At 35.6% G+C, this 24,501-nt stretch overlaps 1 protein-coding gene across 1 annotated transcript in view; it reads right to left on the bottom strand.

The window, feature by feature from the left end:
• LOC150106740 (rho guanine nucleotide exchange factor 11-like) overlaps nt 1–19,561 on the bottom strand; it is an 837,747-nt gene extending 818,186 nt beyond the window's left edge. Inside the window, exon 1 of the mRNA XM_090393466.1 lies at nt 19,422–19,561. Coding sequence (XP_090249592.1) covers nt 19,422–19,453 — 32 coding nt within the window. The 5' untranslated portion in view covers nt 19,454–19,561. The remainder of the gene's footprint in view (nt 1–19,421) is intronic.
• Nucleotides 19,562–24,501: the final 4,940 nt, after the last annotated feature.

The following is a 24,501-nucleotide window of genomic DNA, read 5'->3' as shown; positions in this document are numbered from 1 at the left end:
TGAACTTGAACAGAAACATATCCTACAAATCAACAAGGCCATAATATTAGACATACAAGATAATGAAACAATGCTTAGAACATCGGAAATGATAGCCATAAAATGTGATGAAAACTCAATAAACATCCACCGACCCCACATGATCTCTGGGAGTTGGAAGCTCCATAACATAAAAATTAGGTCATGACTCCAAACAATAGGCAATAACACAAGCACCAAAGACAGAAACACCACATTGACATGAAAAAGCTTCCACTTCCCCCATGAGTTCCAAAGACCATGCACTGTTGAAACAGCTCACACCCCAAAAAATAGTTTATATTTTCAGATCGCTCTCTCACCCTCCCCTTTCAAAGTGCTCTCTACCCACCCTTAATAATAATAATATTATACATATAAAAAAACTCAGTTTTTTTCAAATAATTCTCCCACATTGCTTTACCCCCCCCCCCTTCCTTTAACAGCTTAACAGCAGATGAATGCATATCGCCAGGACAAGGAGCACTTTGTCTTGGCGATTTTTTGGATGCCAACAACATCCAAAAAGGTATGTTCGAATTCTCCTCCTACATTATTCTTCATGTATCGCTTTTTATGTCACATCAGAGGTCATTTGATGTAATCATAAAAATAATAGTTTACTTAGAGGAGTAACATGGGAATTTACCCAGAAATAATACCTATACTAAAAAATGCTACTAAGTAATTACTCTGTAGGGTTTGAAAAATACAATTCTGGAAGCATTTCATTTGAATGCAAGCTTCTTTCATTTAAACTTCCTGACAACTGTTTATGATTACCTGTGGAAAGAATATGAAGAGTAAGGGTGCAGAGTATGTGGTCTTGGTACAATTTGTCAGCCCATAAATCATTAGTCAGTGAGACTTGTTAACATAGAACCATCACAGTCTATTTCTGTGAGCAAGATAACAGGTGGGATATTACTGATGATTTCAAAACAATTATGTTCTCTCAGTGTGGAACTTGAAGATACTAATAATGATAATGGCTTTGAGGTCATTTGATGTGATGCTGAGGTTAGCACAAATTTGAGATATTTAGTGGAATATTGCTACATGCCAGGAAATGTAGAGGGAGATTGATTCTGAAATGTTTAGACAGATCAGACTGGCAAGTGACAGGAGGGTGGCTAACTATGTGAACAAAGAGTTCCTTGAATTCCTTGTGCTACTTAAGGACAACTACCTTATGCAGCATAAAATTAAAGTAACATATGGGACACAAGTGTTGGATTTAATAATATCTTATACAATGATAACAGAAGATGTTACCACAATGCCACCAGTTGGGAAGAGTGCTGATGTGATTCTGATGCAGGGAATGGTTAGGCAGGTATAAGCTTCGTAGAACAAAAAAGATGTGTGGAATTAAAGAGCAGGGGAAACTATGAAAAATTAAGAGAACAGACTGATGATGATGTGTAGATGCTTGATCAATTAAAATGGAAAGAAATCAGTAATGTCTAAGACTTAATCTGAAATCAGTTACTTATGGCAATGTTAGATCGTATCCCTAAGGTTAGGAGGATATTTTTTTATTTATTTATATTAATCCCATACATGAGAAGTTCAGAGATCTATAAGCACATTTGTGCTGTCTGTGGGATGCAAATGAGGACTGAGATAGAAGTTTATTGATGTTTATTTTTGAAGAACTGCAAGTTGTAACTGTTTGAGAATACTGTTCCAGGGGACAGAGGTAGATGGAATAAAAGAGGAAGAGGAGAAGCAGGTTCAGTGTGTTTGCAGTTCCACAGTAAAGCGATACAGGGCAGCTGCTGCTCCTGTATTAACAGGTGCAACTGAAAGTTGAGGAATGACAGTTGTCAATTCGCTGGAATAGTAACCATGGAAGTACCTGTAGAATAGACACAGTGCTGAAACACTGCATCTGTAAGACATAGGTTGAAGTGAGTCTGTAAGAGAGAGAGAGAGATCATCAGAGCCCAATAGCTCACTTCTGGACAACATCAAGGATTTTAATGGAAGTTTTAGGTACACCACCCAAACATGTGAGCAGCAGTCCAAGCATGGGCAAATTTGGGATTTGTACATAAGAGTTGGTTTGGTATAAAATAGCCTTTTCAATGAAAGAGAATGCCTAGTTTCTTGGATGCTTAGGAAACTATTGATGTGATGTACTTATACCAGGAGAGACCAGAGGTAAACATCAGTCCAAGTAGAGAGATCTGATCTTGTCTGGTGATTTGTGTGTTACTGAGGAGTAGGGGATGACGTGGGGGGGGGGGATAAATGAATCATGGAGGAGTATAAGGCACAAGCTAAGAAGTTCTGAGTGTAGTGAAGGAGATATTGGCATATGAAAGAAAACTGGCTGATTTTGAAATGTTCAGACAGATGAGACTGGTGAGCAAAAGGAGGGTGATATTAATGTGTGACTAACTACAGAAGTATTGACTGGAAGTAGGAAATCGGCATGAGGAAGAGGATTGAACTTCTTGAGCTACTCAGGGACAATATCTTATGTAGCAACTGGTTGAAACAACACTTGGGACTTGAGTGTTAGATTTAATATCATCTCATACAGTGGTGATGTCACCAGCTGGGGAGAGTGAGCATATGGTTTTGATGTGGAGAGTGGCTAGCCAGGTACAAGCTTTGTGGAACAAGAGATATGTGTGTGTGAAATTACAAAGAAAGGGACTATGAGAAATTAAGGGAATGATTTGGGATGTGCAGTGATTTGATCAGTTAAAAGGAGGAAAAATCTGCAGTGTCTAAGATTTGGTCCAGAATCAATTACTTATGGCAATGTTAGATTGTATTCCTATGGTTCAAAGGATAAGTAAAGTAGGAATGAAATGGATGAATCATGGAATTGTGAAGGGACTTCTGAGAAAGAGGATATTATGGAGATATACACAGAACAGGGTATACATCAACAGCAAGAAGTGTAAGCTAGAAAGGTGACAAGTGTTGTAAAGGAAAGAGAAATTAGCATATAAAGAGATTGGCTGAAGCAGTAAAGCAAAACTCTGGAGAATTCTATAGTTATGTTGCTAGAAGAAAAAAGGGTGAATATGGAAGACTGACTTTCATTGCTAAAGATGGAACACAAGTCACATCTGCTGAAGATATGGTGGAAATGTTTATTAAATATTTTGTTACTGCATTTCATGTGGGGGGACAGAAAACTGGCAGTTCAAGAATGGGAAGTTTTTAGAATATTAAGCAACATTGATGTTAATAAGGCTGTTGGATTGATCGAATAGGATAAGAGATGTGCAAAAGAGCTGGCAGTACTCTTGACTTAGTTGTTCAATAGAAGTTTGGCACAAAGACTAGTCCCAGAAAAGGCTGTTGGATCCCTTCCTTGCATAGAATTGTGTTTTTCATTTCTAACAGGTGCAGCCTGCAACTAATAGAACAACAAGAGGTCATCCTTGAAAACCGTACAAAGGTCATGCAAGTAAAGAGGTGAAAGAGGATTTTTTGGTGGTGAACAAGTAGAATGAATTGCCAGAGTAGGTAATGAGTGAACATCAAATGTGTTCAAGGCAAGTATGACAGTTATTGTGTCTAAAAGTGTTCAATCTTCTGCGATGATCATTTTGATTCCATAGAGGCTTGGAAGGAATACTAATACTATTCTGACTGCAGTTTAGAAATGTTTTTTTTTTTTTTTTTTTTTGAGGGATAAGAAGAGAAAGAAAAAGGTAGTATTTTCCAAGACCAAATGAAAAATTTCCATCTAGCCTACATATAATTTACTTAATCTGTTATATTCCTGGGTATGGCTTTCATATATGTGATATCCTTGTCTGATTCCCACTGACAAGACCTCAATTTATGGTTGAAACTGGTCTGACTTGTGACTCTTCCCATAATGTTTTTGCTTTATGGGATGCTATGGTAAATGATGCAAATCAACAGCTTCTATATACAAGTAGCTTAGTCATGAAGATACTTCATGTTCAAACTTTGTTTACACTTGGGTAAAGAATTAAAAATAATTTCTTGTCAAATATAATTAAAGTAATTTAAGTTATTACAGTAGACTGCCATAATACTAAAAATATATGCAAAATAGACCCTCTGAAAGCATGTTGACAATGGAAGCAATCCACAGTACACCACGTTGTTACCTCTGTTATGTAGTCAGTTATAGGCTATTCTGCTGATGAAAAACGTAGTGCCATTTTGATAAAACCTTCCACCTCAACTGTTGATAAGGCAGCCAGTGTTACAAGTACCTTAATTTTGGACTTTTATATCAAGGTCATTATCCAATATATATATATATATATATATATATACATACACACACAAAAACACAGGCTATTACACCACACCACACTGCAAAAAACAGGACTGACCTGGATTCTCAAGACACAAACACCATCATGAAGTTATAAGCAAACAGTTGGAGGTTGCACTTATTAGAAATAAAAAACACAATTCTGGTGTTAGCATAATCACTGCTTTAAAAAAAAAAAAATATAACAAAATGAGATAAATATCCTGTGGTCAAGAATAAATGGAGAAGCATGGTCAACCTCTTGAACTTGAGAATTCATCATGAATGATACTGGGATTACCTAAGGTCATATTACTATTATATGTGACACCTCCAAGGACTCAATGTGGGAAAGCACTCCACTACTCACTGTCTTCCCTAATTAATCCTCCAACCAACCACGTGCAATTCACAGTCTGCATTACTTAATCCAACTACACACAAGAGCATCAATACACAACACCATCAATAGCATTTTTTGTTGGTGAATTACATGCATTCTCTTGGCCTATTTGCCTGTATGCTGGATGAAAAACCATAATTTCAAGGAATGAAAAAAACCCTGCTACCTCTGTATGACATTGGCTAACTAACCTTTAACTGAAAAAATCCCATGTAAAGATTCCTCTTGTCATGACAAGAATGAATTCAGAGGTCTTTTCCAATCAAATAGCACAATGTCCCATTGTTCTTCCAACAGCATTACAGAGGCATCATATTACTGAAAATAATTCATATCAGCATGATTAAGAAGTTGCACTCTTCTAGAAATAGTTGAAATGACTGAGTCCTACTATTGCTGTTCTCTCTCTCTCCCCTTTTCCTCCACTATTCTGGATTAAATGTGACTGCACATCATGGGTTTCTCTTTATACAGAAGAACAACATGCAAACACACTGGAAGATACATAAACAATTACACACTGTCACATCATAATAAAATACATTTTATTATGGTGTGTAACTATTTCATCTAATGTAACATAAACATCAGGAAGAAATACCAATAACTAAATTCCAAACATGATTCATAAGAATGAGTCATGTAGCATGTGTCTTAGTCGTAATTGAGTTCACAGGATTACTCTATTAGAGTTCAAAGGAACAATTGTAAAAGTTTGTGCTGATTAAATGACCTAAAAAGCTTATGAAACATTAATAGTAATCACTTCCCAAAACTTGAAGGTTGGCATACAATCAGAACGGTTAGGACTATTAAGTAGCATTTCACGTTTCAAGGAAAAGACTATGATCAAATCTGAATAAGAAGATGCTGGCTCTTTGGCTGAAGCATTTAGAGCTATCTCAAATTTTGCAACAAATTCTTTAACTTAATGCAAATCTTCAATAATAAATCCATGATGGATATTTCACATATAAGTGAATTACCAATCAAATATTTATTAAAGAGACAAAATATCAAAAAATAACTGATTACATACATCATAAGTGATAGCTGACGAAGTAAACAATTTTTGATTTTGACCTGACAATGTGCAATGGTACTACGGGAACTCTTTCCACAGGCTTACGTGTTTGATGGAATTTGCTATTTTGGGAGGTATCGATGTGCAAAATGTGGGAATTTTAATGGTATGCGTCAGCAAAAAAAAAACAGAGTACCATTTTAAAGATGTCTGGAACAGCCTGACATAAATAGTACTTAAGCCCAAAAAAACATGCATTTTTTTTTTTTTTGGCCTGAACCCAACTCTTGAAACAAAATGGCTGTAGCCAGGTTGATCTATATAGGCCTCTACTCCACACAAATAAGTAGAGGTGCCAATTCATTGTTAAGTTTGCACTTTTTTTGCACCCATATTTACATTAAAAATAGAGCATAACAGCAAGCAATGTTTGAAGTGTCCAAACAAATCTATTGGATAAATAAGTTAAGGTTTAATTATCATGGGATCATTGCTAAAAACTTCAAAGGCATTATCACTACCTTACATAGTTATTTACACTTTTGAAATCATAAACAAAATACTGTATACAAGGCATGTTCGAAAAAAAGACCAAACTTTTGCTATAAAGACTTTATTGATCATGTTACAACATTTTTAATTCTGTCCACAAGGAAAAAGTCTGCTGGGGCTAAGTCCAGAGAATAGGGTGAATGGGGCACAACAGATGGCTGATGTTTTGCCATATAACTGCAGATGAGGAGTGATGCATGAGCCAGCAAACTGTCGTGGTGCAACATCCAAGTCTGGTTTTCCCACAATTCAGGTTTATTCCTGCGCACGGCATCACTCAAACACGCTAAAAACTTCCTGGTACAACTCTTTGTTTACCATCTGACCACATGGTGCAAATTCATAATGCCTTTCCAATCAATAAACACATCCAACATCATCTTGATCTTTGACTGACTCATCCATCGATGCTTAAACCACTCATAGCACTGTGTTTGATTCATACAGTCCTCCCCATATGCTTGGTTAAGCAATTGAAATGTCTGTAAAATTTTTACCAAGTTTGTAACAAAATTTCACACACACATTCTTCAAGCTCTTTCACTGTCACTTTGTCACTAATCTGATGAATAGCTTGTGCACATGCTCGCTTCAGCAGATGTAACTCAACAACTGATGCTGAAAACAGAATGGGGCAAATGGCAGTTTGTTGTCAAAACCCGCTGCTAGGTCTCAGTAGCTGCAGTGTGCTCTCTGTGCCAGTCAGTGTGCTATTTAAAAAGTTTGGTTTTTTTTTTGAACACGCCTCATACTTTACTGATGAAGCTATGATTAAGAAATAGAGGAACCATGGAATCTAGAGGTGGAATAAAGAAGATACAGTGTATCTTCTTCATGAAACACTGTATTGTTTCATTATGTTTTTTTATATGAATCCCAGATTATAAATTATCTTTTTTTTTGTTAGTATATACCAAAGATGTGCTAAACATTAGATAATTCAGAAAACCTACATAAATCAGAGAACCACACATGGTACTTCTTTTAGAGCCACTTTGAGCAATGTGGTGCTCTCATACCAGGCAATGAAAATTACCACTCACATAAAACCGATCCCAAACATGTCCAATGAGATTTGAATTACCTACCTATTGGTTCTGTGAATCAGGTCTGTGATATAAGGCCTTAATTATACCAATATAGCCATCTTGTATGGATAAGGTCACTTGATTTCAGAGCAAAGAAACTCCAGATCAGCAACAGAAAATATCAGAACTGCAATCTTCGGAAATGCAATCTGTAGAATCTGGTGTAGAAATTAGAGCAAATAGCAGATCCATATTCATGAGAGTAGCCTTCATATCCCACCCCTTTTTAAACTCATTTACTAACATCAGCTGACATTCTGTAATCTCATTACCTCGATTATCCGCCTCTGAAGCTTCTCTATTTCCTCATTCCCTGAAATCCAAAGGACCAATTATGGAACAAATCCATGTCTCACAACTATAATTCAATGTGGATCGTATATATATTTTAGTGTTGAACTAGTTTAGTGTTGTCTTTTTTATGTTATCCTATTCTGCTGCTATTTATCTCACAACTTAAGAAATACTTAAAAATTAGTTCATATTCAACTCATTAACTAAGAAAGGGGACAAATCTTTACCATCAAATTACCAACTGCTCACATTTGCATTCTTTCTCAAGTAAAGGTGAAATCCATTAATTTCTATGTTATACTATAAATTAACTAATAAGTTATTATTAACAGTACTGATTTGACAAGGAATCTTATTTTATATACCTATGGATAAATGCCAGAGATTTGAAGAATCTCTTGATGGACTATAATGATGGATTATATAGTAATGGGAAGGGCCACCACCCAGACCAGTTTCGACCTTTTGATGTCTCATCAGTGGGGGCCATACCCAGGAGGGGATACCAATGTTGAAGTAATGCAAAAGTCATATATATCTCATATACAAGTAGCCAAAAGGTGCTAGAACTTATTAATAAAGTTTTTACCTTGGTTCTAGTGGCGTTTCCCATTATGCATAGCATTTTACACATACGAAAGAGTGTGTGTGTGTGTGCTTTGCATTATAGGATACATACTAAGGATATATAGCATAGCCAAAAGGTGCTAGACCTTATTAATAAAAATCTCTGGACAAGAGAAAGATATTGGAATTTTTTTTATTGATTCTACTATACATTAGAAATTCTACTATACACACCATTTTGTACATGTAAAATGCTATGCATAATTGAAAGAGCCACTAGAACCAAGATAAAAAAACTTTCAACATCTTTCTCTCATCCAGAGATTTTTATTAATAAGGTCTAGCCATTTTTGGCTACTTGTATATGAGATATATATGACTTCTGCATTACTTCAACCTTGGTATCTCTCCCAAGTCTGGCTCCTACTGATGAGACCTCAATAAAGGTCAAAAGCAGTCTGGGTGGTGGCCCTTCCTATTATGCATAGCATTTTACATGTCTGAAAGGGTGTGTGTGTGCTCTGCATTATGGGATTCATGCTAGTGATGTGAAGTCGTTAGCCTCTATATACAAGTAGATCAGACATGAATATATTTCATGCACAAAACAATGTTTTGCTTCCTTGGGTAAAAGATTAAAATCAAGTATATAATTTCTTGGTATCTTTAATATATAATAGAGCCAAGGTAAAAAATTTTCAACATCTTCCTCTCATCCATTAATAAGGTCTAGCACCTTTTGGCTACTTGCATATGAGATACATATGACATCTACTTTACATCTTGGTATATTTGATGAGACCTCAATAAAGGTCGAAACCGGTCTGGGTAGTGGCCCTTCCCATTATGCATAGCATTTTAAACATCCGAAAGGGTTTTGGGGGAGATGGGCTTTGCATTATGGGATACATAGTAAGCTCAGTGATGTGAAATAATTAGTCTCTAAATACAAGTAGCTCATGAATGAATGAATATATTTCACATTCAAAACACTGTTTTGCTTCCTTGGGTAAAGGATTAAAACCAAGTATATAATTTCTTGGTATCTTTAATTCATTTTTATGATTACATTCACCAATGTTCAGGAATACAATACAGTACATACCACCTTTAACTGCTCTAGTAATGGCTTCTGCTTTTCCATAGATTTTTGAAAACAGCAAACTAGCTAAAGGAGAGGCTCGTTTCTGAAGAATTGCACACGTAAGAATGCAGGGTACTTTGTGCCTGATGTTGCTGGAAATATCTGGTGCTATGTGAATGATGCACTATATATGAATAAGGACTAAAGCTGGTACTTGTTTAAGCGCTACTGTGTAGTTATGGCCAAAACTAAGTGCAGCAAGTTTTTTATTAATTAAAAAAGATTGTTAAACAAGCATTAAGCTAGTTTTTGTTTTTTTTGTTTCCTAACCAAGGAGGTTGTTGTGAGCTAATAGTACATTAGTACTGTTGGCAGTTTAGGAAATTCTATTATTTTTTAGATAATAGGATTTTTTTTAGAAGCCTGTTCCGACAAGTAAGACTGTCTCAATGGATTATGAAATTCATCTCCCACCTAAAGACAATAACAAACATCCATGCCCATGGCAGGAATCAAACCTGCAAGTTGGAGAATGGACATGTTAACTTGGCCAACTAGGCCAGCAGATAACTTTATTCCTTTGTGATGTGCTTCATTTCTTTGAAAATTTCTTTTACATGAATGATAACCACCACTTAACCCTATATATATACAAAAAGAGTAGGCAGACTTTAAATTATCTGAATTCTTGGAAAATTAATTTGTAGCCTAGATTCGTTGATACCACATTTTGTCTGTCAGTGAAAACGAAGGAGTCATTTTTTGAATGCTATAGAAAAATTAAACACAGAACTTTTTTAATTTAATTTCAAAGTTCTTAAGTTATAAAAAGTGCTCAACAAATTATGCAAAAATGTACTCAACCCCAACCACATCCCATTTTTATTAATGATATATCCCAGTAAGTCAACAAGAGTTGCATAAAGTGATTAGTGGTGCTGCATCTGTGTTTTCTTAAAACTAAAAGATTTTGCCTAGAAAGTTACTTTTTATTTAAAAAAATATTCTATTTTGTCAGTCTGCAAACACTCACCAGCTCAGCTAACAAAATCTACTCTTCACATGACATTGGACAAGCATTATTTGTTGAGTCCTGGTTATAACTGCAGGGATATTTTACATGCAAGTTATTTACATCCATCTCTGGCATTGCTGAGTGGATGGTTCTTTAATTTTTATGAAAAGAAAATATACTTTTTTTCCCTGTGAAGAATGAACATGACTAAACCTAGTTTGCATTATCTTCAGGTGCATCCTTCAATTTTGCCCAGGAATATTTTTATCTCACTTTCAGCATCTATGAACATATCACATATTTCAGTGGAAATTTTATAGCACATTATGAAATAATCAGAATTTAAGATATCAATGTAAATAAAACTGTCATTTAGCAAAGTCCCTTGGGGAATTAATCTGTTCAAAACATCACTTCTAAAAGGGAATTTTGCACATCCTAACAGGTTTCGCCCTCCACATAAGTGCAAAGTGTACCATGTCTAGCACAAATAAAACTTGAGGAAGACATGATACTCCAAGTTCCTTTAATTATTCTTTCCCTATTTTCAATAAGATACTTTATTTTTCATTATATATATATTCCCCCACCAATATATTATTATTAGTAGTTGTACGGGCAACTCCAAGGAGTCCTTAGACTCATCGAGGGAGGCCCTATCATCATGTCAAGAACAATTATTCAACATTCATCTATCAGCATCTGTCATACTTCGCATTGAACTCATTTAGAGTCATGGCACCCACAACAGACTCTGGCAGCTTATTCCACTCATTCACCACTCTCCAAGTAAAAAACCCAGCTCTAACACCCTTGCTAACCACACTCTTGTTAGCACCTTGCTCACCAATTTCTGCAATCCACAAATCTTCAACCTGTTCTCATAAGGTTCATTCCATAGACCTGCTATCATCTTGGTCACTCGTCTCTGGATCCTCTCCACGTCCTCCCCATCAAGAAGAAACCATAGTGCCCAAATGTGGGCACAGTAGTCTAGGTGGGGTCTTATCAAGGCTTGATACAGAGGAACCTGTTTGTCTCTGCTCGTCAAAGTATTTTTCAGCAACCAAGTGATTTGATGAGCTGATTTAGCCACTTTTGCGATGTGCCCCCTAAACTTCAACTCCCTATCACCAACACTCCCAAATACCTGGCCTCGTCAATCTCCCGGAGTACAGTTCCACCAATGTGGTATACTGCTGCTAATCTTTTCACCCCAAAATGCATAACCTTACATTTTGCCTCATTAAATTGATATCCATTCTCCTTAGCCCAGTCGTCCAAACTATCCAACTCATCCTGCAAAATTTCGACATCCTGTGCATTCACTATTGCTCAACCCAACTTTGCATCATCAGCAAACAAATGAACAGTTCCTCTCAGATCCTTTCCTATATCGTTAATGAACAAATTAAACAGTAGTGGTCCAAGAACAGAACCCTGCAGCACACCACTAGCCTCAGGCCGTCTTTTGGGCTCTACTCCTGAATAAACCACTCTCTGATATCAATCCATCATCCACCCATCCTATCCATTTCACAAACCCCTATATCCATCCCCATATGCTGCAGTTTACTGATTAGAATTCCATGTGGTATCCTGTCAAATGCCTTAGCAAGGTCCAGTAGGATCACTGTAAACCCATTACCCTTATCCAGTTCAGCATCCACTGTGTTATAAAACATCAGCAAGTTACTGAGGCATAATATACCCTTCACAAAACCATGCTGTCCCCCATACAGTATCGCATTTTCATCTATCCATTCCTGTATTCTCCTCTTGACTATTTTCTCCAACACCTTGACAATGATTCCTGATATGCTGATCGGTCAGTAATTTACAACAGCAATCTTGGAACCCCCTTAATGCAGTGGAACTATTTTCCCCTCTTTCCACTCCCTCAGGACTAACACAGACCTGAGACTCAAATTAAACAAAATGGTCAAGGGCACTGACAATTCTTTAGCCGCTTCACGTACGACACGAGCTGGTATACCATCCAATCCCACAGATGTATTGCAATTGAGGTTTTGTAATAGACTATTCAACTCCACTTCATTCACCACAATTCACGTATAAGCTGTTGGTTCCTTCATTCCTGGAATGTCACCACCTGGATGATATACTCTTGCAAACAGTGGCATAGCTAGGAGGTGCAGAGGGGTGGGGGAGTCCTGCCCGAGCGGCACTTTGAACTTTTGCAGTTAATTCTAAAACACAGTCTCGAGAACTCGGTTCCAAATATTATAATACTGCTGCGAATTTTCCTTACAATTGCTGTAAATGTTGCTAGTTGTGAGAGGAGTTTTTTTTAAATAAAATTTGATCAAGAATTACCTACATTATTATGAAATAGACTTCTCTAATGTCATTGACGATTTTGCTAACAGAAAAGTAAGAAAAATAACATTTTAGAATGTTCAAATTAAAGTTTTACTTCAAAAATAAACATAGTATTTTAATTTATTTCTCTATACGTCCTTTTGACTTCTTGTAGTATTTTTGGTTTGTGTTGACAGGGGCGGCAAACTCGGGGACCGCCCAGGGCAGCAACTGCTCTAGCTATGCCACTGCTTGCAAAGTGCACGCTCAGTAACTCAACTATATCAACTGATTCAGTTACCTCCCTACCATCGGCATTCTTTAAAATCATTCTGCCATATACATTTTTTCTTTCACTTTCAACCGATCAAAAAAAACTGTTTGGGATTCTCTTTAGCCTACATGGCTAATTTTCTTTCATAATCCGCTTTTGCTTTTCTTATCACACTCGTTACCCTTCTGGCCTGCGCTTTATACCATTCATGTGCCTGCAGGTCACCTTTCTCCTTAAATTCCCTCCACAGTTGTTCCTTTTTTTGCAGCTCAAGCTTAATGGTGTTATTCATTCATTTAACTCCTACTTCATTTACTATTCGGACTTTAGGTATACAGTCAGCCATTGCCTCCTGTAAACACTCCTTAACCACTTCCCATGCACTATCAACATCCAGCCCTTGCAGTTTTACATGCCATGGCACTGAACCAGGCAAACTCCTAAGCTTGTCATACTTACCAGCCCGGTAATTCCACATGTACGCTGCCTTAATTGAAAATTCCACACATTTAGCCACCTCCCAAGTCAAGACTCTATGATCACTCTCACCAATTGGTGGTAATGTGGTCATATTCGTTACAGCCAAATTCTCAGATGCAATTACTAGGTCAAGCACTCTCTGACCCCTAGTATTTTCCATTACATGCTGTCGCAGATAGTTATCCCTTAAAAACTGCATAAAATCCAATTCCTTCCTCCCATGTGTCCTCTCCTCCTTCCAATCAATGTTACCATAGTTAAAATCCCCCATAATAATTACTCTCCTTCCACTCATTGCTTCCATTTGCTTATGCATACTATCTCCATCATCTATTTCATCACCTGGTCTATAGCAGCACCCAATTGTAAATTTTGTTCTGCTAGCCTCAATCTCACACCAAATAGCCTCGAATGTGCTCTTTTCTCTATCCTGCAGTCAACTTCTATTCTCCTTGGCTGCAGTTCATCAGCTATCATCAATAACACTCTCCACCCCCATTTTATTCTCCTTGTCCCTCCTGAACAGTTAATGGGGATTTAGGAATAAGACATTCAGTTGTTTCCAGATGATACAAAGTTGGCAAGTCAAACACTGGTAGTGTTGTGAACAGAAGAGTATGGATATCTCTTCAATATCACTAAGTTTTACATTCAACCATGCCGATGACATGTAGTGTATTATAACAGTGGAAATGCACTGCAAGAGGTGGAGGAAGCAAGGGATTTGAGGGTGATTGTGGACTGAAGGTACATATAGCCAAAGTAATGAAAATGGCATAGAGGATTACAAGAATAATGAAGAGAACACTAGGTCACAATGAAGGTTATGATATCATATGAAGTGCTGATCTGACCACAAAATAATGCGCAGAGATTTAGCGTACTGGATTTAAAGGAGATGAAGGAACACACCGGAAAAGGTTTAAAGACAAACATGATTTCAGGACTATGGAAAGGTGATTATACGCACCAGTGTCATAGTGTCAAAGAGGCAGAAAGGAAAAGGGGAGAGAAGAAGAATATATATTAGAAGTGACTACAGTGGACCCCATGATAACAAAATTAATTGGTCCATGAGGTTGTTTGCTGTGTAAAATATTCATAATAATAATATTTAATACATTACTATTATATACACACACACACACACACACACACACACACTAGGGGGAAAGGCTCTGCCCACCCCCTGAGTTCCGGGCTGATAAGCCAGTTCTTTATGAACCTCACTTTAATTATTCAAAATCACAAAATGAAAATAAAATTTTACTATATAATCAGTCATGACATGTGCGTTATGCTAATTTCAGTAATGAATACTAACACGTGCTGTTCTAATGGTCAAATGTGTTTGATTGTTGTAATTCTGAAACGATATATATCATATATATTTTTAAACAAAATAACAAATTGTTGTCTCATGAAGGCAAACACATTGTGGGACATTTCAAAACAAAGACGTGACATAAAAACGTTTCAAATTTTGGCTTATCAGCTTAACAAATTGTTGTCTCATGAAGGCAAACACATTGTTGGACGTTTCAAAACAATGAAGGAGACGTGACATAAAAATGTTACAAATTTCAGCTTATCTTTTTATATTATATATATATATAGAGAGAGAAAGTATTTATACAGTATTTAATACATAAAATATTCACTAAATGAGTCCTTGGAGGTGTCACAAAATAATAATGCCAGCTATCATATACTAAGTCCGGGTAATGGTGCTTCCCATAATGCATAGCATTATACATGTCTGTAAGGATATGTGCATTGCATTATGGGATACTAAGTTAATTGATGTGAAGTCATTAGCCTCTATATACAAGTTTCCCAGTGGTGAAGTTATTTCACACGCAAACCTTTTTGCTTACATGTGGATAAAATATAAAACCAAGATTATAATTTCATTGCATCTTTAATTTCTCATATTTAATATGATTCTGCAATGTTGCCATCTGTTCACTCATCTAATTTTTTTCAGAACTCTCATATCTGTGACTTCTAGTCTTTCATTCAAGATATGTTTAATTTCTAACCAAGCGTTCAGATCAAAAAGTTAAGTGGTTTGAATAATATCTTGTATATGCTAGTTTAATGTTTCACTAATTTTTCTCTTATTCCATAAAAATTTATTCATTTGGTTCCCTACCATACTAGCTTTTCTTATTCAGCTATCTATTTCCATAATTAATTTGCCTTTTCACTAAAACTTGTGGATAAAATATAAAATATATTTTATCACTAAATTACTTTGAAATGTTTTACTTGTTCCAGAAGTTCTCTATTTAGGATGCAATTCATTTTTAATGTTCCTATTTTCATAGTTTTTTATTGCTGATCTTCATAGAAAATTTATTACCATATTTAGGGAATCCTGAAAACTTGTACAGGATTTATTTATGAGAATAACATCATATGCAAAGAGCTAGGTTGAATATCAAATTTTGATATCAGGCCCAATGCCACTTTCCTTCATAATGTAATTCACATAGATGATAAATAACAGTGGAGGTAACATGCACCCTTGTCTCACACCTGATTTTACATTAAACAATCTTCTTGTACCTCCTTAAAATGCTGACTTAAAATTCAAATATGAGTGAAATTCATTCAACTCAAACATGTATTGCTCAATATAATGTTCTATTAATACCATATAATTACAGTACTTTGAACAGCTTTCCTCTTGGCACCTTATCATGCCTTTTCCAGATACACAAAGCTCAAATATAGATCCACATTATAATCCCATTGTTTAACTGCTTGTTTAAAGTGAAAATCTGATTCTTACAACCTCTATCTGGCCTGAATCCAGCTTGTTCTCCAAGTTTCCCTTCCACAATTTTTTTTTTTTCTCCTCCTCATGTATGCTTGCATAAATCTGGACTCAGTAAGGAAATTCCTCTAATTCTCACATTGTTTTACTTCCCTTTTAATAGATAGGTATTAATTATGACAGTCCATTCCAATCATCTGGAAAGCAACCATTTGTTCATGACATCTAGATTATGCAGTGCTGCACTGTAAAACTTTATACTTCCATATTCAAGCATTTCTGATTGAATATCCATTCCAGCTGCCAACATACATTTAAAGTTTCTGATGGTTTCTTCTACTCTAGCATTATATGCATTCCTTACAAACATTTTCTACAGTTGGTCTATGACTTCTTGTTTCATTCAGCAATCTTTCAAAGTAACCTAGACATCTAGAATATCTTTATCTTCAGTTTTCATGTCACCTTTTATTGTCTGTCATTCCTTCTTAGTGGCAAATAAACTGTTTATTTGCCACTGTCAACTGAAAGGAGAAGAAAGAGGCTCAAAAGCTTCTGCTAGTAACTGGTAATTTGAAGCAACGATGGAACAGCTTGTATGTTTTCAGAAACAAGCCATGGTTTCTCAATGCAAACATACAGTATCTTTATTTAGTTGAGTTATAAAAACACAAATTTCTATGCAAGTTAGCACTGCTTGTCAGCAAGAAAGATAAACTTGCTGACATTTCAATTTAGCATGGAACATGAATTACAGAAATCAATGACTGTGGTTATAAAAACAGAACAAATATGACAGTAGGTATAGATCCAAGATAGTCATACCTCATCACCTCCTGAAAAAAGGGATGTATATATATATATATATACCTTGGTCAAAAAGATCAGCAGATGCAAAACTTATTTATGGCTTCGTTTCTGCAAACATTCCGACTATAATGGCATTTTGTTACTAATTGCTAAGAGCTTTAAAAAATATAGAAAAAAGCCGAAAATCTTACACCAAAGGCAATCTTTAGGAAAATTGAATATGGAATATACTTAACTACTTTATGACATATTAAAGAATTAATTGAAAGAAAAATGACTGACAAAAGCAACTTAACATATATTATATACGACAATCTATTTCTAATGCCCGGAACATCTGAATCATTAGTTTTCTTTTTTTTAAATTCTCTATGGACTGTATTTTCATTTATTTATTTTTAAATGTTATGTCCTTTTCAAATATCTTAAAAAATTAAATAAAGATAATATTTTTTTCATTACTTTTTTTTTTTTTATTTTAGGAAGCCAGCATTCAATCATGATCTCAAAGTATACTGAAATAAAACATCTAGTCTTATAATTGAAATAACTTGTGCTTCAATTTAACAATAAGGGAATTGTTGTTTAGAAGTAAATGTCATTTTACTTCTAAGTTTGTATGTGTGTAACTGTTTTTCTGATTTTTTCCCTCCCAAATGAAACACTTGTCCACAACTATAAAAACCTGCTACTAAATATCATTAAATAACTTTTGCTTTTTTTTTTTTGTATAATTTCAAATATGACTTCAAAGCTTTGCTTGTATATAAAAATCATAATTAACAGACTGAAAATAAAGTGCACATACAAGTATAATAAAAAAATATCCTAGTAGTTCAACTGTGAAATGCTTTTTTAAATCACTAGTGTAAAAGTTGGAGAATACTCTACACTGAATGTTACAGCAAAACCATAATAATAATAACCAATTGTTTTTTTAAGTGAACGGCAGAAATAGACAAACTGAAGGTTAAAATAATGTTAATGTCTTTTCTCACTAGTTGCAGGTATATTTAAAGACATATTTGGAGATGTTATTTAAAATGTTTTAAATCAGTTCTTTTGTGTGCTGTAATCCTGAAAGTTTAAATAAATGTCCCACGGTACACAATTTTTGTAAAAACTTTTCAGTAATAAGGCCATATAAGTAAATTTAGTGAAGTAGGGATAAACTGAGAGTTCATGATTAATCTGAGGTGTACATTACTTTAACCAACATTTGTAAGTCCATTAAAAACTGAACCAGTCTGGTTGACATTTCTATATCCTATCTACTCTGTGTGTATCTGCATTTGCCTACTACAAGCTATTTCTGAAATTACATACATGCATTCTTTAAAATTATACACATGTGTGTATTGATTCTTTCCTATGATTTTATAGCATGCTTCTTCCATTTCTTGTCATAATTTTTAACTAGTGTAAGTGTTCTAGAATAAACATGTTTAATTCATAATGTTTGCTTTGGATTTATTGCTGAAGCAACTGAGGCCAGTACATCATATAAAGTGTAAATTATGTGTTCTTCTGGCTGGTTTGCTTATTTTGCAAGATGAAAAACCCACATGAGATTGGATAACTCACCTTCCAGGAAAAGCTCTTCAATCCATTAATTATCCTTTTATCAATCACATTCTGCGGATATGCTCATATGGTGAAATTTTCTAATTTCAAGGGGAAAAAAAAAACACTTCTGTCTTGAAAATCGTAAACCGTTATATTAGTTCTCTTCATTTTTCAACAAAATGAAGCATAATTTCGAATTTCACTGTGCAAAAGGATCGAATTAAAAGAGCCTATCTACATATGTAGCCTAAATTTTTCAATTTGTTGTTGGCGTTTTCTTTGACAATCTATTGACAAATAATAACATGAAACAAATATGTAGTATCAATAAGCAGATTATAATAACCAGCCACAACTTAGTTAATTTAGTTTACTACTATTTAGTAGTAAACTAAATTAACCTGTGAAATATGCTAATCAAAGAGCAATTTCTAAGCTTGGTGTGGTAAGGATGGCATCCGATAACTGAAATTCTAATAAGTCAGCGGTGGTGTTTTACTGTAACATTCATGTGACTGCTTACTGATCGTATCTGGCTATCGTGTATGTTAAAAAAATACGTGAATGAAGAAACAAACGCCAAAATGCAATCGGACGTCCTGAAAGAGGTAATACACTGCATGTAAACATACTTCAAGTAGTATTGTGGTATCACATTTTGAGAAGCAATTTATTTCCAAAAGTTTCTTGTGACAATCTGTATGTGACACTTTCACCTTTTCAGCTGTTAGTATGAGTTTTAATTCACAAGGAATTATCCGAATTAAGTAACACAGGTAGGGGTAAAGCCGCCGCCGTCGCCGCCACCTCCTGACTAAAACACTTGGGACAAATACAAACACTAGGATTTAAAACAATGATTTTTTACGGGATCTTCATACCTGTCATGAAGACCGGAAGATGATAAATCCATCCTTACAATGGTAAAACACTTTCACCTACATAACGGAAATTAACTGTAAACGTAATAATATAATGTTAAATAAAATGATAAACAACGCCTTATCTTCTATCACTGCTACTTTAATATGGCTGACGTATTTTCCGCGGTGAATAGTGGGATAGGTGATTTCAACTTCCTACCTGACAAACTCTCGTAACCAATCACTTCAAGCACAAAATAAGGAACAGGTAAAACATAGATTTCGATTCCAGTAAAAAAAAAGTTCGGAAAAAAAAAAGAAAAAAAAGTTCTGAAAAAAAAAGAAAAAAAGTTCCGGTCTATAATATATATGAAATGTGCAACTACTGACCTGAACGACCAATGGAATACTTGTGAGGTAAAAATGAGAAAATGGTATATTCAGGAATGAATTTAAGGTTGATGAAACCACAAGCTATAACTTTTAAGAGTCCCTCATACCCTCCACTGAGTAAATTGGGGTTATCTATACTGAAACGGAGGCCCTTATAATGTGAGGCCCTAAGCTGTAGCTTGTCTAGCTTATGCATAAATCCGGCTCTGAGTATATTGTTATTAAACGTAATAGTATTATAATGACTTTCTTTCGTAGATACACTTTTTCACTTTTGCAAGAAAAAAAATATTTAGGTGTGCCATAGTATATAAACTGGTGGTCATTGATATCACTGATAAGGTGAAATTAAATAATAAAAAAGGAGATATTTACAGATATGATTCTTATTACATATTGCCTACATGGAATCATAAGTTTCATGGAAAGAGCCTACCACTACTCGCCTCATTACACGATCTACTTTTCAACACTATTCTTCCCGATAAACATATTGTCGTTTATTAATTTTTCTGTTTTGCAGGGGATGGGTGAGTTATGGGAGTGAAATACCTACTACCACCGTATGAGATCGGATAAGTCATGTTCATTTTAGAAAAAATTCATTCTTCACATCATGACGAGAATCTTGGGGATAAAAAAAAGAGAAAGCAAGAAATCGTGATTTCAATAAGTAATGCCATTGATTAAAAAAAATAGCAATTAACCTATAATTAGATAATACATAGGTCTGTACTTACACTTTTCCCGAGGCAGGCGGCGCTAGAGTGCTCTAGGGTCCTCATGTTTTGTGGCCCTTAAATTCAGTGCCGAATTACCAAATAGGCAGAGTAGGCGCCCGCCATGGGCCCCATGACAACGAATCAAAATAATATTGATTTGATCTTGAAAGAAAATTACAATCAAGTTTCCTTAAATTGTTTCCAAAAGATAGAAAAAAATGAATCAACTCAACGAAATGAAAACTTTACATTAATGTTATCCCACTAGAGGAGCGCGCGCACGAGAAACCTCGAGGAAGAGAAAAGATCAAGATTGAAACTTACCTACCAATGTTGGATAATTTATATGCAGAGCTTTCCCGTCGTATGGGTTCCTCGTTGAGTTCCCATCGAAGACAAACGCCGAAATTAAAGATTTAAAGAGAAAGAGAGAGAGAATTATCCTGAGAACATCGAGTTGGAGTTCTCAGGATAATTTGAAATGAACCATTGCAAATGAAATGGTTCATTTCAGGTATTTCATATCGCAGTTAGAAGATTTCAAAGCTAATGAAACAGTGCCAGCATCGCGATCGCACAAACTCATTTTTGAATATAAGGTGCAATCAACATTCCCAAATGTTATGACAGTGTTAAGAATTTATATGTACTTCATGATCAAGAACGCTACTGGTGAACGAACCTTTTCGAAATTAAAACTACTGAAAAATTGTCATCGATCTTCAATGACACAAGAACGACTGAACACTTACCATTATGGCCACTGAATACGACGTCTTGCAAAAGGTAGACTTCCAAGATATCCTGAAAGATTTCACCACAAAAAAATACAGGAAAGTGAACGTTTAAAGTTTTGTTTTTTTTTATTAAAATTAAAAATTCCTTATTGTTTGTTTAATAATATTGTATAATTATTGTTAATAACATAATATGTTTATTTGTTTAATAACATAATATGTTATTTGTTTAATAACATTAATAATTATTGTTTGTTTTTTGTAATGCTATTAGTTTATTAAAATTGTTAGTAGGTAAAATTAAAAATGTATTAGGAGATAATTTACAAGGTGCACCCCGAGATCTCGACTGCCTAAGGGCCTCCAGAGGGCTTCAATTGGCCTTAAGTTTTCGGGGACCCCAGCTAGAGACTTGTACACTTGTGCATAAGTACGGCTCTGATTGAGCAGAGTCGGTTCCAGACTAAATGTCACGAGGAGAAAGAATCGCTAATGTTGTCACACTGTTGCTTAAAATTTGTTTATGCACCTAGTTCAAAATAAATTAATTAAACAAAAATAATAAAAAAAACAACATCATGTTTCACTGGTGCAAAAATTAATTATATTAGTCATGCCATCCAGATGCAAAAAGGTAAGGTGAAATAAGTAACTGTCTTGGTTAACACTAATGATCTGAGAGGTATTCCATGAGGGTGGATGTGAAGGACTTATTGGACAAAGCAATAATAAAGAGCGAGAAAGTAAAAATTGTACGTCTCCTGCAACGCTATAATAGAGGCGAATTGAGGAAGGGGGAGGAGGAGGGCGTTAATAGCAATGAATCAATACACATGTTATGCAGAAGGAATGATGTAGAGATATAGTGTTTGATGGAAAGAAGGATTTGTACAAAGCTGGTTGACTGAATCTAAAGGGTTTTGGTGTTAGGTATCTAAATGATTCTTCGTTCACCAAGCATGTTGAAGAGCAAATTCGGGGAAACTTAAACAATTAGAGTGGCTGGTGAATGTCTGTGAAGGTACTCATTAGGAAAGGTGAGTGTGAGAATGACTATCAAGTGCAGAATCTAGTTACAGGAGACTCTCAAGCCAAAATATTGAATGGGATATTCAAATCAGGAAGTAAAGGTGGTTGGAGCCTAAACAGGAGAACAAGAGAGGAGTTTTTAGGATTAATTAGTGCAACATCACCAAAAGTTATAGACATTAGTGAGACTTAGCTAACAGCAAATGAGGTGGTTACAGGGATAGAATGTGATGGGCGTGGTATTTTCAGGGAAGATAGAGAAGACAGGATTGAGAGAGAGAGCACCGCTAATGATAGCAGATGAAGTGCAGCCAAAAAGAATAGGAGATAGACAGAAGGACAGCTGTTCATTTGAAGCAGTCAGGCATGAGATCAAGGTCAAGGTTAGTTTCTACCAGGGAGTTCCAGGGATGATCTAGAAGACATGCATCAGCAAATTAGCACAATGAGTACATGTAGAGCAATTATGAGCTCAACTAATGGAGATATAGATTATGAACATGAGCTTCAGAAAGAAGAAAATGCTGTTAAGGATACACAAAGAGAAAGGTGACTAGCAAACTCATGAACAGTACAAGGGTCAGGCAAGAAAGATGACCCCATCATGGTGAGAATGGCAAAATCAGATTACGAGAAGAAACCAGCTGAGCAGGCCAAAGGAAATCCCAAAGAGTTTTTCGTAAATTGGCAAGTAAGAGGAGGAATGACTATGGAACAATAACCGTAATAAGTGCTGATGGTGACGATGTGATAGAAGCAGTTAGAATACTTCAGACTTATATGGGAACAGAGGTGGTTGAATTGGAGATCTTGTCATATTTCAGAATCAATATCTAGAATGTGTAAGAGAACTGGCAATGCCTCTGATTAGGCTCTAATTTAAGTCCCAGCTCTGGTAGAGTTCCAAGAGAATGGAAATATATAAAATAATTCTCTTGAATAAGGGAAGTTCTAAGGCTGCTGTAGCAAATTATTAACCAATCAGTATCTCAGTAGTGATGATAAAAGTACTGAAAAAATATTCAGAGAATTCAGGAATCAGAGGGTAATATGTACTGTATGAGGGGCAACATGGCTTTGTGAAGGGTCGCTCGTGTCTTAGTAATTTACTAACTTTTTATAATAGAGCGACAGCTGTTTGGATAAAGAAAATAGCTACATGATGATTTGCTGGATTTTACAAAGGCATTTAACATAATGGAACTTTGTTACGCAAATTAGAACAAATGAGGATGGATATGACACTGGTTATGTGGATAAGAGGGCGGCTGCTGGACAGATGTCAAAAAGTGGTATACGGAGAAGCAGAAGCTGGTGACTACTTTTTAATTTATACATAAATGATATAGACAATAACATTAAGGAAATTTTGCATATAACGCAAAATTAAGTAGAGTAATAGTAAATCAAGGCGATGTGGAGAGCTTCCAGGATGATTTAAGGGATGATAGGCTCTTAGCATGGCAAAAGATAACAGGTATCAGTTAAATGTGGAAAGTTGTGGAAAGAATGTGTAAAGTTATGCATTTTGAGATAAACAGATTACAAACTGTGGACCATATTGATGAATGTGTACTCCAGGAAACGGATGAAGCTAGGGATTTAGGTGCAGTGGTAGACAAAGAGAGAGAGAGTTGAAGTTTAGAGGTCATATTGCTAAGGCTACCTTAGCAATCTTTTAAATTACTCATAAGATTATTTGGCTATTGAAGAACACACTAGCAAGTAGAGATAATTAAGTTGTTGTTCCTTTATAAGGCCATGATATGTCAACATCTGCATTACAGGTCTAGTCTCCTGGATTTCTTGAGAATGAGGAAGCAGTAGAGAGGATTTAGAAGTGAGTAACCAAGGTGGTGAGTGGAGTGGTCTGTGATACGTTCCCTATGAAGATAGATTGAGAGCGTCTGGATTGTAGAAGTTGGTTGTTAGCCGAAAAAGAGGAGATATGATAGAAAAAATTACCTTGATGATGATTTCAGTCAGGATTTCTCCATGACCGCAGGTCGTAAAGGGTCCAGCTCTACCTGTTTTGAGCCTTTCTTCTCCATTTCTTTCAACTTTCTTGATCATTGGGTCTTCCCACCTTAAGGCAGGTCTTCCAGGTTTCCTTTTGGTATTTCTCGGATACCAATTTGTTACTCTGATTGTCCATCTGTTGTCTCTCTCTCTCATTCTGGCGAGATGTCCTGTCCATCTACTTTTGCTGTTGTAAAG

Source organism: Typopeltis vanoorti, chromosome 5, assembly GCF_054136105.1.
Source record: "Typopeltis vanoorti isolate ZY-2024b chromosome 5, IOZ_Tvanoo_1.0, whole genome shotgun sequence".
Lineage (NCBI taxonomy): Eukaryota > Metazoa > Arthropoda > Arachnida > Uropygi > Thelyphonidae > Typopeltis > Typopeltis vanoorti.
Note: the sequence above shows the minus strand (reverse complement) of the source record. Positions and strands in the feature narration are given on the sequence as shown.